Genomic DNA, 16,678 nt, shown 5'->3' with positions numbered 1-16,678 from the left:
CAGAGAGCTGTATCAGAAGAGCAGCAGCCGGCCCATGAACTGGTGCCCATATGGGATACTGGTGTTGTGGGTGGGGGCCCAGCCTATTATGCCAGAGTGCTGGCCCCATATTGTTGGTTTTTAAAAATTTATTTATTTATTTGAAAGTCAGAGTTACACAGAGAAGAGAGGCAGAGAGAGAGAGAGAGGTCCTCCATCTGCTGGTTCACTCCCCAACTGGCCGCAACAGCCGGAGCTGCGCCGACCTTTGAAGCCAGGAGCCAGGAGCCTCTTCCGGGTCTCCCATGCGGGTGCAGGGGCCCAAGGACTTGGGCTATCCTCCACTGCTCTCCAAGACCATAGGAGAGAGCCGTATCAGAAGTGGAGCAGCCAGGCTTCGAACTGGTGCCCACATGGGATGCCGGTGTTTTAGGCCAGGGCGTTAACCCTCTGTAACACAGCACCACCCCCCCATATTGGTTTTTATGTTTATTTATTTGAAAGGGAGGGGAGGAAGAAGGAGGGGGGAAGAAAGAGAGGGATATATATACACACACACACACACACACACACACACACATTCCATCCACTGGTTCATTCCCCAAATGCCAGCAACAACTTGGCTGGGCTAGGCTGAAGCCAGGAGCCAAGAACTCCATCTGGGCCTCCCATGTAAGCACCAGGATCTCAGTCCTTGGGTCATGATCTGCTGTTTCCCAGGTGCATTACCAGGGAGCTGGATCAGAAGCAGAGGAGCCAGGAATCAGCTGACCCTCTGATATGGGATACAGGTGTCCCAAGTAGTGGCTCCACTTGGTGTGACACATTTCTTTTGAGGCAACAGTTTCTCTGGGCCAGAGTGGCTATGTCCTCCACAAAAATTGGAGAGCAGTGAGAAGCAGTCGGTGCATACTAGATGAAGGTTTGGCTGCCATCTTCCCATAAAACCCTGTGAGTAGCCTTTTAGGGTTTCCCTTAAGAGTCTAGTGTTGGGCCTCAACATTTGTACTAGCATGGACAAGGTTCTGGAAACACAATTTTCTCACTAGGAGCTCAGTGAATGCCATCTTGCACACATATCAGTATATAGTCCCAAAGGGCCAGGGTGAAAATGGACTGATAGAACGCAGAGGGAGTGTGGGCCAGTGTAAACATACCAGGGATATTTGGAAAATTTCTGTGATGTGTGCAGGCCTAGTGATGGTGATTTAGGGATGTCCCTCAGGAAGAAAGGCCTCTTCACCATTCTGTTTGAATGAAATTCCCTCAGAAGTTCCCATCCATGTGCTATTAACCCCATTCGATGCACAAAAGCAAATATACTGAGAATTCAAGTTTATTGAAAATCACAAAAACAAGCCCTATCAGGAAAAACAGGGCACTAAGAGGCATTTGGTGAACTGCTCTTGACATGCTATGCACAGTTTGAATCTGGCAGAAAAACATTTCAGATAAACTCTTACGAAGGCCATTCCTTACAAAAAGGGGACTACAAAATGGCCACTAATGACAGGGGCCCACTCCAGGCCAACCGAGGCCATGCCAAAGGAATGTGAAGGTGGAGGAGGCATGGGTGGTGGAGGCATGGGTGGTGGAGGCATGGGTGGTGGTGGCATGGGCGGTGGAGGCATGGGTGGCATAGACAGCTTGGGTGACAGTGACGGTGGCTCCAGAAGAACCCATCTCCAATCGGGCTCCTGAGCAAAGATGGCATTATGGGGCCTATTCAAGATTATGCCCAGAGTGACGGGGGGCACATTTCTTAACATTGATGCCCTCTGATGTCTCCTCCACTTGACTCTCCTATTCTTAAACCAAACCTTCAATCAGAGGAAAAAAAGGGTAGGTTTAGTATATCAAACAGTAAATGTCATAACAGAAAAAAACTCTACAACATACAACACTCTATGCCATTAAGATTTTAAACTCCACTGGGAGAGGCTATTTCCTTATTCCCTTCAGTTCAGATTCAGACTAGGCTTAGTGCTTTGTCTTTCTCTTCCCATCTTTAGTAGTCTTTAATGATTTGTTTTTCCAGCTCTTGGATGCCAGTCTAGCTGATGAGTGCTATTCAGTGCCTGCTATTAATGATATGCCTGGTAATAGAATGAGAAAATATTGATATACTGGTAGTAGGCTATCAGATGTCCAGCTGCCTCTGCCACATCCTCCTGAGGGAAGCTGAGCATGGTATAAGGTGGGCCCTATTTAATGATATAATGAGGGGCAGGCATTGTGGCTTAGCGGGTAAAGCCGCCGCCTGCAGTGCTGGCATCCCATATGGGCGCCAGTTCGAGACCTGGCTGCTCCACTTCCCATCCAGCTCTCTGCTATGGCCTGGGAAAGCAGAAGATGGTCCGAGTTCTTGGGCCCCTGCACCCGCATGGGAGACCCGGAGGAAGCTCCTGGCTCCGGATTGGCGCAGTTCTGGCCACTGTGGCCAACTGGGGAGTGAACCAGCAAATGGAAGACCTCTCTCTTTCTTTCTTTGCCTTTCTGTAACCTTGACTTTCAAAAAATTCAATAAATCTTTTTTTGAAAAAAGACATAATGAGGGTGAACAGCCCTTATTTAAAAAGCCCATTTTCAGTCTGAAGTAATCTATATGGGCAAGTTAGATTTTTAAACAGGTTTCCTCAAGGAAGATCTAAGGGGCCGTTTACCCTCTGAAACCTCTTCAGATTAAAAACATGGTCTGATAAGGAAGAATTTCATGGGGGGTGGGGCTCAGAGTTTGTGACTTCACTAGCTGGCAAAGGAGTTTGTTGATACCCTGGATACTGTCTTGATATTTTAGGCTGTAGAATTAAGGAAAATTTAGCCAAACTGGGTCTAAATTCACCGAAATTCACTACCACCAGATCTGCAGCTCCTTTCCAACACTGCACACACACACATGCCTGTAGAACAGAGCTAATAAACTAATAAAATCCTGGATTTTGCACTTAATTTTGGAAAATGCTCCCTTAACAGGATTTATGGTTTTCGATGGTTTCAAGTGGTAATCTTTTGATCCCATGAGCTAGTGGTACAAATCAGTCACCCGTGCTTGAGCAAATGGCAAAGTATATCAAGTTAACACAGGTAAGAATCTGGTTTGAGAGGATCTGCTCCCCAACCAGAAATTTTACAGAACTCATCTCTTAATATAGTGCCACCAAAGCCCCAAAACCCCCCACCACAACCCACTTATTTAAAATAGTACCCCCAAGGAAAAAATCCTTGGATATTAGAAATTCCTCAAGAGATTATTCACTCATAAAGTTAATTTGTGCCACATTTTAAGATAAATATTTGAGGGCATTCATTTCTTTAACCTTTTCTCCCCTTCTTAGGTCAGTGAAGCTCTATGTAAAATTGCTCTAGTTTGTTCCAATTTTTAGGCAAATTTCAAGTTTGCAAAAGTTGTCCTTACTCCCATCTTGATGCAAGTACTGCAGTAATATTTTCAGGCTAACATATCACAGTGTTACAGAAATTTAAATTTAGGTCCACTTTCAACACCGATTTAATGCAAACTAGGAACAATAGGAACCAGGTAGTTGGACTTTTAAGCTATCTCCCCCATCAGTCTCAGAGTTAGTTACTCTTACAGTGTGTTTTGTTTGTATGAATTATTTATTTCCTTATCCCAATGTCTGAACAATTATAAACTCATTCATTTAGCTAACAGCTTAAACACAGTTTAAGTATTATAAATAATTTTATATAGTTAAACCCACTCATAATCTGGCTCCTTGATGCATTAATATACATACTTAACAGGTAAGATTGAAGCCAACTCGACTTCACACTAAAGTGTTCTCTAAAAGATGGCATTGTTAGAAGGAGCTGAATTTTATTTATATAAATTTGTACAAAGAAAAGAACCAGCTTTGTTTTAATTTTTTTTCCATTAGGAAAACAGGTTACTTCCACCACCAAGAAAACTCCACCAGCTGAGGTTTACTCATCCCACTTCTCAGCTTCCAAAGCCCCGAAGTGCAAAACTCATTCCCCAAACACGGGAAAGTGAACAAAAACACAGCAACTTGAGAATGTCTGGGAAGGACAAAGGTGTCACCGTCCTGGAGCAGGTTTTACACTGGCATCTTGGCCTAATCTCTCTTTTCAGGTTTACTGACCTGCACTCTGGCCTCGGTCACATTCAGGTTTATTGCAAGATTCTTTCTGAGAGGAGAAAAGCCACAAATGTTCACTCAGTGTCTGCAGTTGTGGACGAAACGCAACACACAGCTTGTTTGGAGACCCCTATGCTCCCAGCGCCCCAGCCCACTTTTCTGCAATGCCCAGCTACAAATCTGCTTTGGGGATGGCTTGGCTTTGTGTGAAGAGTTTAACTAGCGTTCAAAACACTCCGGATTCAACACGAATAATTTATAACGCAGTAATTTACAAATCAAGCCGAGCAAGAGATCTCTAGCTAACCAAATTATCAAGAATGTCAATAAAGGCAAGGCAGGACCCCCTGCGGCTCACGCTCCCACCCTGGGGTCAAACCTGATGCCCATCAAATGTTATTTACAAAAGCAGGAGTTTCCCGACTCGACAGACTTAGACGACGCGCGAAAAGGCTGACCTTGACGCCCCCGCCCCCGACCCCCGGAGCTCACCGGCGGCCACGCTCCAGCAGCCTGGACCCCCGCCCCCGCCCCCACCCCCACCCCCACCCCCAGGGGGCCTCTGACTTCGGAGGGGAGGGAAGGAGCCTAGGGGAGCCCGGGGCGACCCCTTCGGCAAGCAAGCCGGTTACCGTGCGAAAACGTCGGGGTACTGGGTGCGCTGGAAGACGCTCTCCAGTTCCTGCAGCTGCAAGCGGCTGAACGTGCTGCGGCAGACTCGATACTGCGCGTCGTCGGGCTGCCGCCCCTCGGCGTCCTCCTGAGCCGGCTCCTCCCGCGGCTGCCGCCCAGGCTCCCGGTCGCCCTCGCCGCTCTGCAGGTTCGCGTCGTCGTCGCCGCCGTCCACCGGGCCAGGGGCTCCCGCGCCCACGGTCCCTTCTTCTTCTCCACCGGCCGCTGCCTGCTCCGCTTTGGCCTCGGTTTTCTCCTTAGCGTCTCCTCCGGCGGCGCCGACCGCCGCGATCACGGTCGGCGTCGCATCTGTACGGGGACAAAGCCAAAGAAAGGTCAGGGCGTTCTCGCTTGGGGTGTAGGGGGAGGCAGGGGACTGCCGCGGTCTGCGAGCGGCGCCCGCCGCCGCGCGGCAGCGCCCGCTCCACTCGCTTCTCTCAGGGAAGAGCTGGTTTCCCGGGGTTCCCTCAAGCCCTGTGCCTGTCGAGGGAGGCACTGACCGTCTACTTCTTCCTGCAGCCCCTCCACTCCCAGGCTGCGGGAGCCCATGTCTTCGTCGCTGCGCTCCTGGGGAGCGGCCATTCTCTCGGCGCTGTCGACGAAGTTCTGGGCCGGCGTTCTCTTTCTGGCACCTTCTTTCGTCACAGAGCATCAGCCTGACTGACGTCTAACGGCCCGCACGTTGGCCGTTAGACGGCCGCTCTAAGTGTCGCGCGGTGTGCGCTGGGTTGGATTTGCAGGAGGCGCACGCGACTAGGGCGTGGCCAAAGGCTAGGGGGCGTGTCTGCTACGGGGGGGGGCGCTCGCTGTAGGGGGCGTGGCTGTGCGGATAACCGGGCGCTAAAGCTTACCCTTTAACCCTTTACCGGGCGGGGGTGGGGACTTGCCCTAAGGAGATGCGCTGGCTGTGCCAGTTGGTTTGGGGCAGGGGGTGGGGCGGAGGGAGACATCGGGCTTGCGCCCCAGAGCTTCTGGAGAAAGTTCTGGAGAACTTTCTCAGGCGAGAGACGCCAGGGGCTGGAGAACGCGCGGAGGCATCGGCAGCTCCAGTACCCTGAAGTGAAGGCTTTGCCCCTCGAAACGTGGCCGTTCAACACTACTCTCTCCTCCGCAGCTGGTAGCCAGTGCAAAAGTCTCTTGGTGCTGTTCCGCTCCCCTCCAAAGTCCGGCAGTCAGGCTAGTGAGTGAGATGACATGATTGGGTAGGCGACTGCTTGCTAGATTTTTACAACCACGTACTGATAGTTGAGAGAACTATGCTCTCCGGGGCTTGGGGGGCAGGGGTCTACAGAGGAGAGCTTGGGGTTGGGTTTGCGCAGCACCTGGGTGCTCGGGCGCAAGCTGCAAGAAACCCACCATGCCCCTTGCAGAAGCTCCAGGCACTCCACGTGGAAGTACAAGTGTAGGCTTGTGCCCAGTTTCCTGCATCCAAGAATGTCTGCGCTTCACGTGGCCCCTCCTTTAGCTTTGGAGGCCACTGCGGAGCATGCAACAATCTGCTACATTAAGCTCAGTTCCCAAAGCCCCTGCTGCCAATCGCTCTACAAAAGAGCAGATTCCCTGTGCTGGGCTAGTGCTGTAGAATGGAGTTAATTCCTGCCTTCTCCTCCTCCTTCTCCCTCCCTCCCTCCCTCCCTCCCTCCTCCTAGCCCTCCCTCCTCCTTTCCTTCTCACACCCTTTGTCTAGAACTATCCTCCTATTTACCGGTTGTTCCCCACTGATAAATAGCAAGCCAAAAACAGGGCACACTGAAGGCTCAGTGTTTGTACATTCAAGGAGTGTTTGCCACAGGATGCCTTAGGACCCTGAATACTGAGATAGCTCCTAATAAAGCACCTTGTGCTTAGCAATGTGCCTTATTTATCTCACTTTTTACTTTCATAAGCACCATTGTCACCAGGCCCATTTAAATAATAAACCATCTTCATGTTCTCCTCAGAGTACAATGGACCCTACTCACCTCATTTTTTTTTTTTTTTGAAAGGCAGAGTGGACAGTGAGAGAGAGAGAGACAGAGAGAAAGGTCTTCCTTTGCCGTTGGTTCACCCTCCAATGGCCGCTGAGGCCAGCGCACTGCGGCCGCCGCACCACGCTGATCCGAAGCCAGGAGCCAGGTGCCTCTCTTGGTCTCCCATGTAGGTGCAGGGCTCAAGCACTTGGGCCATCTTCCACTGCCTTCCCGGGCCATAGCAGAGAGCTGGCCTGGAAGAGGGGCAACCGGGACAGAATCCGGTGCCCCGACCAGGACTAGAACTTGGTGTGCAGCCGCTGCAGGCAGAGGATTGGCCTAGTGAGCCATGGCGCCGGCCAATACCTCATTTTCGAAACTTGAGTCATTCCTGTGCCTTTTTGGTTAATGTTGTCAATCTGGGCATTAGAAAAGCTAACATTTACTTAAAATTTTTAGTTAAATCGATTCACTTCTTGAAAAATTACACATCGAATTGAGGCTCATATAAGCAAAAATAGGCACAAATAAGATTTTTTTAAAAGATTTATTTATTTATTTGAAAGTCAGAGTTACACAAGAGAGAAGGAGAGGCAGGGAAAGAGAGAGGTGTCCTCCATTCGCTGGTTCACTCCCCAGTTGGCCACAATGGCCAGAGCTGTGCTGATCCGAAGCCAGGATCCAGGAGTCAGGAGCTTCCTCTGGGTCTCCCACATGGGTCAGGGGCCCACGGACCTGGGCCATTTTCTGCTGCTTTCCCAGGACATAGCAGAGAGCTAGTTTGGAAGTGGAGCAGCCAGGTCTCAAACCCGTGCCCATATGGGATGCCAGCACTGCAGGCAGCGGCTCTACCTGCTATGCCACATCGCTGGCACCCACAAATAGGGTTTGATGTCCTGGATTTAGGAGGGCAGGGACCGTGGAGCCCTGCTGCTGGCGTCTGCATAATGGCTTTGCTGGTGGATTACTAGTTGGCTGAGCCATTGAGTTACTTTTTTTCTCTCTGCACATGTTTCCTCATCTGTAAAATGGGGCAATCCGAGCATCTCCCTAATAGCGTTGTTATGATGTTAACTGAGATATTTCACATGTAGCTTGTTCTTACTATGTTCTAGGCAAGGAGCCAAGTGATTTGTTTATATTAGCACACTTAATTCTCTTAACAAGTCTATAGACATAGATGTGCTGTTATTCTAAGTGTACAGGTGGTGATATTGCATCACTTATGAGACATTAGGTAACCTGCCCAAAGACTCGCACTTGGGAAACGTGCAGAGCTGAGATTTGAAACTATCCTCTGAGCACTATCCCTGACACAGAGGACATGCTCAATAATGTTTGCTATTATGCCATATGCTTTTATTGTATTTCTTTAATTAGTTAACTAGAGCTGACCAGAAATAAGAGTATATTTTCAACTCAAAATTCTCTTTACTTGTTTGACTAGCAGATTAGTGCCACAGATATCTATGAAAGCTTGGACATTATTAACCAAGGTATACATGGTGATACATTCAATACAAATAGAAAACAGGATGCTAAAAACAAGGGGATGATGAGTGGCCATTTAGCCTGGGAGTCAGAAATGTCTATGTTCCATATCTGAGTGTCTGGGCCTTTTATTTTCTAGCTCAGCCCTCGCTGTTGCTGGCATCTGGGAGGTGAATCAGCAGATGGAAGACCTCTGTGTGTGTCTCTCTGCCTTTCAAATAAAAATAAATAAATAAATTTTTATCACAAGAATATCAAATTATGATACCATAATATTATTAGAGAACATTGGGGAAACCTTGCAAGACTTTGGCATAGGAAAATTGTTCTTGGAAAAGACCCCAGAGGCATAGACAATGAAAGCCAAATTAACAAGTGGTATTACATCAAATTGAGAAGTTTCTGTACTGCAAAAGAAACACTCAAGAAAGTGTAAAGGTAACTGACAGAATGGGAGAAATTATTTGTGAACTATGCAACTGATAAAGGATTAATAACCAGAATATATAAAGAGATCAAGAAATTCCAAACAATGAAACAAATATCCCAGTGAGAAATGGGCAAAGGACTTAAACGGACATTTTTCAAAAGAGGAAATCCAAATGGACAACAGAAATATGAAAAAATGCTCAGGATCACTAGCTTATATGAGCCTCAATTCGATGTGTAATTTTTCAAGAAGTGAATCGATTTAACTAAAAATTTTAAGTAAATGTTAGCTTTTCTAATGCCCAGATTGACAACATTAACCAAAAAGGCACAGGAATGACTCAAGTTTCGAAAATGAGGTATTGGCCGGCGCCATGGCTCACTAGGCCAATCCTCTGCCTGCAGCGGCTGCACACCAAGTTCTAGTCCTAGTCGGGGCACCGGATTCTGTCCCGGTTGCCCCTCTTCCAGGCCAGCTCTCTGCTATGGCCCGGGAAGGCAGTGGAAGATGGCCCAAGTGCTTGAGCCCTGCACCTACATGGGAGACCAAGAGAGGCACCTGGCTCCTGGCTTCGGATCAGCGTGGTGCGGCGGCCGCAGTGCGCTGGCCTCAGCGGCCATTGGAGGGTGAACCAACGGCAAAGGAAGACCTTTCTCTCTGTCTCTCTCTCTCTCACTGTCCACTCTGCCTTTCAAAAAAAAAAAAATGAGGTGAGTAGGGTCCATTGTACTCTGAGGAGAACATGAAGATGGTTTATTATTTAAGTGGGCCTGGTGACAATGGTGCTTATGAAAGTAAAAAGTGAGATAAATAAGGCACATTGCTAAGCACAAGGTGCTTTATTAGGAGCTATCTCAGTATTCAGGGTCCTAAGGCATCCTGTGGCAAACACTCCTTGAATGTACAAACACTGAGCCTTCAGTGTGCCCTGTTTTTGGCTTGCTATTTATCAGTGGGGAACAACCGGTAAATAGGAGGATAGTTCTAGACAAAGGGTGTGAGAAGGAAAGGAGGAGGGAGGGCTAGGAGGAGGGAGGGAGGGAGGGAGGGAGGGAGAAGGAGGAGGAGAAGGCAGGAATTAACTCCATTCTACAGCACTAGCCCAGCACAGGGAATCTGCTCTTTTGTAGAGCGATTGGCAGCAGGGGCTTTGGGAACTGAGCTTAATGTAGCAGATTGTTGCATGCTCCGCAGTGGCCTCCAAAGCTAAAGGAGGGGCCACGTGAAGCGCAGACATTCTTGGATGCAGGAAACTGGGCACAAGCCTACACTTGTACTTCCACGTGGAGTGCCTGGAGCTTCTGCAAGGGGCATGGTGGGTTTCTTGCAGCTTGCGCCCGAGCACCCAGGTGCTGCGCAAACCCAACCCCAAGCTCTCCTCTGTAGACCCCTGCCCCCCAAGCCCCGGAGAGCATAGCTCTCTCAACTATCAGTACGTGGTTGTAAAAATCTAGCAAGCAGTCGCCTACCCAATCATGTCATCTCACTCACTAGCCTGACTGCCGGACTTTGGAGGGGAGCGGAACAGCACCAAGAGACTTTTGCACTGGCTACCAGCTGCAGAGGAGAGAGTAGTGTTGAACGGCCACGTTTCGAGGGGCAAAGCCTTCACTTCAGGGTACTGGAGCTGCCGATGCCTCCGCGCGTTCTCCAGCCCCTGGCGTCTCTCGCCTGAGAAAGTTCTCCAGAACTTTCTCCAGAAGCTCTGGGGCGCAAGCCCGATGTCTCCCTCCGCCCCACCCCCTGCCCCAAACCAACTGGCACAGCCAGCGCATCTCCTTAGGGCAAGTCCCCACCCCCGCCCGGTAAAGGGTTAAAGGGTAAGCTTTAGCGCCCGGTTATCCGCACAGCCACGCCCCCTACAGCGAGCGCCCCCCCCCCCGTAGCAGACACGCCCCCTAGCCTTTGGCCACGCCCTAGTCGCGTGCGCCTCCTGCAAATCCAACCCAGCGCACACCGCGCGACACTTAGAGCGGCCGTCTAACGGCCAACGTGCGGGCCGTTAGACGTCAGTCAGGCTGATGCTCTGTGACGAAAGAAGGTGCCAGAAAGAGAACGCCGGCCCAGAACTTCGTCGACAGCGCCGAGAGAATGGCCGCTCCCCAGGAGCGCAGCGACGAAGACATGGGCTCCCGCAGCCTGGGAGTGGAGGGGCTGCAGGAAGAAGTAGACGGTCAGTGCCTCCCTCGACAGGCACAGGGCTTGAGGGAACCCCGGGAAACCAGCTCTTCCCTGAGAGAAGCGAGTGGAGCGGGCGCTGCCGCGCGGCGGCGGGCGCCGCTCGCAGACCGCGGCAGTCCCCTGCCTCCCCCTACACCCCAAGCGAGAACGCCCTGACCTTTCTTTGGCTTTGTCCCCGTACAGATGCGACGCCGACCGTGATCGCGGCGGTCGGCGCCGCCGGAGGAGACGCTAAGGAGAAAACCGAGGCCAAAGCGGAGCAGGCAGCGGCCGGTGGAGAAGAAGAAGGGACCGTGGGCGCGGGAGCCCCTGGCCCGGTGGACGGCGGCGACGACGACGCGAACCTGCAGAGCGGCGAGGGCGACCGGGAGCCTGGGCGGCAGCCGCGGGAGGAGCCGGCTCAGGAGGACGCCGAGGGGCGGCAGCCCGACGACGCGCAGTATCGAGTCTGCCGCAGCACGTTCAGCCGCTTGCAGCTGCAGGAACTGGAGAGCGTCTTCCAGCGCACCCAGTACCCCGACGTTTTCGCACGGTAACCGGCTTGCTTGCCGAAGGGGTCGCCCCGGGCTCCCCTAGGCTCCTTCCCTCCCCTCCGAAGTCAGAGGCCCCCTGGGGGTGGGGGTGGGGGTGGGGGCGGGGGCGGGGGTCCAGGCTGCTGGAGCGTGGCCGCCGGTGAGCTCCGGGGGTCGGGGGCGGGGGCGTCAAGGTCAGCCTTTTCGCGCGTCGTCTAAGTCTGTCGAGTCGGGAAACTCCTGCTTTTGTAAATAACATTTGATGGGCATCAGGTTTGACCCCAGGGTGGGAGCGTGAGCCGCAGGGGGTCCTGCCTTGCCTTTATTGACATTCTTGATAATTTGGTTAGCTAGAGATCTCTTGCTCGGCTTGATTTGTAAATTACTGCGTTATAAATTATTCGTGTTGAATCCGGAGTGTTTTGAACGCTAGTTAAACTCTTCACACAAAGCCAAGCCATCCCCAAAGCAGATTTGTAGCTGGGCATTGCAGAAAAGTGGGCTGGGGCGCTGGGAGCATAGGGGTCTCCAAACAAGCTGTGTGTTGCGTTTCGTCCACAACTGCAGACACTGAGTGAACATTTGTGGCTTTTCTCCTCTCAGAAAGAATCTTGCAATAAACCTGAATGTGACCGAGGCCAGAGTGCAGGTCAGTAAACCTGAAAAGAGAGATTAGGCCAAGATGCCAGTGTAAAACCTGCTCCAGGACGGTGACACCTTTGTCCTTCCCAGACATTCTCAAGTTGCTGTGTTTTTGTTCACTATCCCGTGTTTGGGGAATGAGTTTTGCACTTCGGGGCTTTGGAAGCTGAGAAGTGGGATGAGTAAACCTCAGCTGGTGGAGTTTTCTTGGTGGTGGAAGTAACCTGTTTTCCTAATGGAAAAAAGTTAAAACAAAGCTGGTTCTTTTCTTTGTACAAATTTATATAAATAAAATTCAACTTCTTCTAACAATGCTATCTTTTAGAGAACTTTTGGTGTGAATCATGTTGGGGTTTATTCTTTGCTGTGAAGTATCCATATTTACACACTGTGGAGCTAGATTATGAGATGGTTTAACTGTATGTAGTCATTTCAGATTTTTAAACTAGGTATAAGCTTTTAGCTAAATAAGTAAATTTATTAATGTTCAGGCATTTCATTCACACAAACAGAACACACTGGAAGAGTAACTAACTCTGAGATTGATGGAGGAGATAGGTTAAAATCCAAGTATTTGGTCTCTGATGTTGTTCCTAGTTTGCTTTAAATTGGTGTTGAAAGTGGCAGCCCTAAATTTTACATTTCTGCAACACTGTGATATGTTAGCATGAAAATATTACTGCAGTATTTTCATTAAGGTGGTGGGTGGGAGTGACTTTTAGAAACTTGAAATTTGCCTAAAAATTGGAATAAACAAGCAATTTTGAATAGTTTCACTGACCTAAGAAAGGTAAAAAAAATTAATGTACTCAAATATTTATCCTAATGACATGGCACCAACTGAACTTTATGAGTGAATAATCTCTTGAGGAATTTCTAATATCCAAAGATTTTTTCCTTGGGGATACTATTTTAAATAAGTGGGCTGTCAGGGAGTGGTTGTTTTGGTTTTTGGTGGCACTATTTTAAAGCAATAGTTTATGTGAAATTTCTTTGGATAGGGGGTAGAGGCTGTAAACTCAAACCATATTCTTTTTTGTTAAATAATTAATTTTTTAAGGAATACAAATTTCATAAATATAACTTTAGGAATATAGTGATTCTTCCTATCAGCCTCAATCCCACCCCCGTTCCCACCTCTCTTTCTCCTCCCTCTCTCATTCCCAGTCCCATTCTCCATTAAGATTTATTTTCAGTTAACTTTATACACAGAAGACCAACTCTATACTAAGTAAAGATTTCAACAATTTGCACGTACACACACACATACACATACACACAAAGAACTAGTTTTACAGTTAACTCTTTAAAAATTTTTAAAAATTTATTTATTTGACAGATAAAGTTAGAGAGGGAGACAGAGAGAAAGGTCTGCCTTCCATTGGTTCATCCCCCAAACAGCCGCTACAGCTGGAGCTATGCCAGTCCGAAGCCAGGAGCCAGGTGCTTCCTCCTGGTCTCCCATGCGGGTGCAGGGCCCAAGGACCTCAGCCATCCTCCACTGCCTTCCCGGGCCACAGCAGAGAGCTGGACTGGAAGAGGAGCAACCGGCGGGACAGAATCCGGCGCCCCAACCGTGACTAGAACCCAGAGTGCTGGTGCTGCAGGTGGAGGATTAGCCAAGTGAGCCATGGTGCTGGCCCCTACAGTTAACTCTAATAATACAACTCCCTGAGGACAGAGGTCCTGCATGGGAAGTTAGTGTACAGTGATTCCAATTGTTATTTTAACAATTAACACCCTTATGTATGATGTCACTGACCACCAGAGGCTCTTGACATGAGCTGCCAAGGCTATTGAAGCCTTTTGAATCCACAGACTCCTTCAGTGTTTAGACAGGGCTATAAGCAAAGTGGAAGTTCTCTCCTCCCTTTGATGGCCACTTCTTTCTCCTGGGGTCTCTCTCACAGAGATCCTTCAAGTAGAACATTTTTTTGCCACGGTGTCTTGGCTTTCCAGTCAAACCATATTACCTGTGTTAGTTTTAAATACTGTTTCATTTGCTTTGGCAGGGGAGACTCATTTGTACAATTAGGTCATGGGATCAAATGATTTCTTTAAGACCATAGAAAACCATACATTCTACTAAGAAATATTTTCCAAAGCTAAGTACAAAATCCATGATGAGTTTATTAGCTCTGTTCCACAGTGCATGCAGGTATGCACGCAGTGTTTGAAAGGAGCTGCAGATCTGGTGGTAGTGAGTTTTGGGAAATTTGGACCCAGTTTGGCTACATTTTCCTTAACTCTACAGGCTAAAATACCATTGTGGTATCCAATGTATCAACAATACTCCTTTGCCTGCTAGTCAAGCCACAAACCCTGTGAGCTCCCTCCATGACCAGGTCTTCTTTGTCAGATCATATTTTGTTATTTTAAAATTTTTTTATTTAAGTCATACAAGTTTCATGTATTTCATATATACAAATTTAGGAATGTAGTGATATTTCCCACCCTCCCCTCCCTCTCGCACATGCTCTCTCTCATTCCTCCCTCTCTCATTCCCACTCTTAATTTTTTACAGAGATCTATTTTAAGTTAGCTTAATGATAGTGAGGTTAACCTTACACTAAGTAAAAGAGTTCAAAAATAGCATGTAGAACGAAAACAGTGTTCCTCAACAGAAGAGACAAAGGCTGTAAACAATCATTAAATCTCAAAATGTCTATTTCACTCCAATACATTACATTTTAGATACTCGATTAGTTACCCCAGATCAGGGAAAACACATGATACCTGTTTTTGGACTGGCTTATTTCACTAAGTATAATGGTTTTGAGTTACTTCCATATGTTGCAAAAGACAGGATTTCATCTTTGCTTAGTATATACTAAGTTGATCTTCTGTATATAAAGATAATTGAAAATGAATCCTGATGCAGAGTGGGATGGGAGAGGGAGTGGGAGATGGGATGGCTGTGGGTGGGAGGGAGGTTATGGGGGAAAAGTTGCTATAATCCAAAAGTTGTACTTCGTAAATTTACATTTATTAAATAAAAAAAGGATTTCATTTTTTAACTGCTGAGTGATATTCCATGGTGTATATATCCTGCAATTTTCCCCCAGAAAAAAATTATTTAAATAATGCAAACTTCATACACTTAAATTACAGCTTTAGGAACATGATGATTATTCCCACATACCCAAGCTCACATCCACTCTCCCACTCCTCTTCCACCTCCCTCTCCTATTCTCATTCTTATGTTTTTTACTAAGATCTATTTTAAATTAACTTTATACACATATGATTAACTGTGTTAAGTAAAGAGTTCAACAAATAGTGTGAAAAAAAAACTTCCTCAACAGTTGAGACAAGGGCTGTTCAAGGTCACTGTTTCTCAGTGTCAATTTCACTCCTGTAGATTGCCTTTTAGGTGCTCTATTAGCTATCACAGGTCAGGGAGAACATATGGTATTTGTCCTTTTGGGACTAGGTTATTTCACCAAGTATGATATTTTCCAGTTTGAATCATTTTGTTGCAAACAATCAGATTTCATTTTTAACCGCCGTGTAGTATTCCACGGTGTACATATCCCATAATTTCTTTTTTTCCCCCAAATAAACCTTTTATATAAAGGATACAAATTTCCTGAGTACCACTTTAGGAAAATAGTAATTCTTCCCACCATACCCGCCCTCCCACCCACACTCCCAACCCTCCTCCTCCTCCCTCTCCCATTCCCAGTCCCATTCTCCATTTTAAGATTCATTTTTTTTTCTTTCTTTCTTTCTTTCTTTTTTTTTTTTTTGATAGGCAGCACCGCGCTGATCTGATGGCAGGAGCCAGGTACTTATCCTGGTCTCTCATAGGGTGCAGGGCCCAAGCACTTGGGCCATCCTCCACTGCACTCCCTGGCCACAGCAGAGAGCTGGCCTGGAAGAGGGGCAACTGTTACAGAATCCGGCGCCCCGACCGGGACTAGAACCCGGTGTGCCGGCGCCGCAAGGCGGAGGATTAGGCTAGTGAGCCGTGGCGCCGGGAAGATTCATTTTCAATTAATTTCATACACAGAAGACCAACTCTATACTAAATAAAGATTTCAACAATTTCCGTGCGTTTGCGCGCACACACACATATACAAACTAAGAACTAGTTTTACAGTTAACTCTCATAATAAAACTCATTGAGGACAGAGGTCCTGCATGGGAAGTTAGTGCACAATTGTGGTGGAATGAGCTTGGGATGTACATTCCCAGGTTGTCGAGAGTTTCTGATTCCACTGAGGTGTAGGAGAAGGAATTGTATCAGGTCCTCATGCCATCCACTGGCCACAAAAGGGTAACCACATGGCAAATATAAAAACAGTTATTATTGTATTTCTGGGTTTTAGTACTACTATGAAATCCATATATTCATTTTTTATTTGAAAACAAAGAATGAGGCAGAGACAGATGGACACAGAGAACTCCCACCTGCTGATTCTCTCCTCAAATCCTATGGAGCCATGAACTCAATCTGGTCAGCAGAGATCCACCCACAGGAGCCTTCACCTGCTGCCTCTCAGAGTGCACATCAGGAAAAAGGTAAAATCAGGACTGGAGCCCACACTCAATCCCAGGCACTCCCATATGGGATGTGGACATCCAAAAGGGTGAAATAACTGTTGCCCCAAATGACAGACCATGAGTCCACCTTTTCTCTAACATTTAAAAGGAAAATATATAAAATAGGTATCAACAGGCATTTTGGCACACTCAACA

General features: G+C 47.9%; 3 protein-coding genes across 5 annotated transcripts in view; 2 read left to right on the top strand and 1 right to left on the bottom strand.

The window, feature by feature from the left end:
- LOC100357610 (protein PBDC1) overlaps positions 1-16,678 on the top strand; it is a 453,980-nt gene that overhangs the window by 357,314 nt on the left and 79,988 nt on the right. The gene's annotated exons all lie outside the window — the stretch shown is intronic.
- Positions 1,303-5,502, bottom strand: LOC103351908 (rhox homeobox family member 2). Its single transcript, XM_008272938.5, has 4 exons — positions 5,273-5,502; positions 4,733-5,081; positions 4,104-4,149; positions 1,303-1,799 (listed from the first exon to the last, which is right to left on the bottom strand). Exons 1-4 carry the CDS (start codon positions 5,352-5,354, stop codon positions 1,455-1,457), a joined length of 822 nt encoding a protein of 273 aa, XP_008271160.1. The 5' UTR covers positions 5,355-5,502; the 3' UTR covers positions 1,303-1,454.
- On the top strand, positions 10,586-14,877 carry LOC103351909 (uncharacterized). Its single transcript, XM_008272940.4, has 3 exons — positions 10,586-10,815; positions 11,007-11,355; positions 11,939-14,877. Exons 1-3 carry the CDS (start codon positions 10,734-10,736, stop codon positions 12,009-12,011), a joined length of 504 nt encoding a protein of 167 aa, XP_008271162.1. The 5' UTR covers positions 10,586-10,733; the 3' UTR covers positions 12,012-14,877.

The sequence above is a fragment of the Oryctolagus cuniculus genome, chromosome X (assembly GCF_051225735.1).
Source record: "Oryctolagus cuniculus isolate XC-2025 breed Fujian yellow rabbit chromosome X, ASM5122573v1, whole genome shotgun sequence".
Classification (NCBI taxonomy): Eukaryota; Metazoa; Chordata; class Mammalia; order Lagomorpha; family Leporidae; genus Oryctolagus; species Oryctolagus cuniculus.
This window is presented reverse-complemented; position numbering and strand designations above follow the sequence as displayed.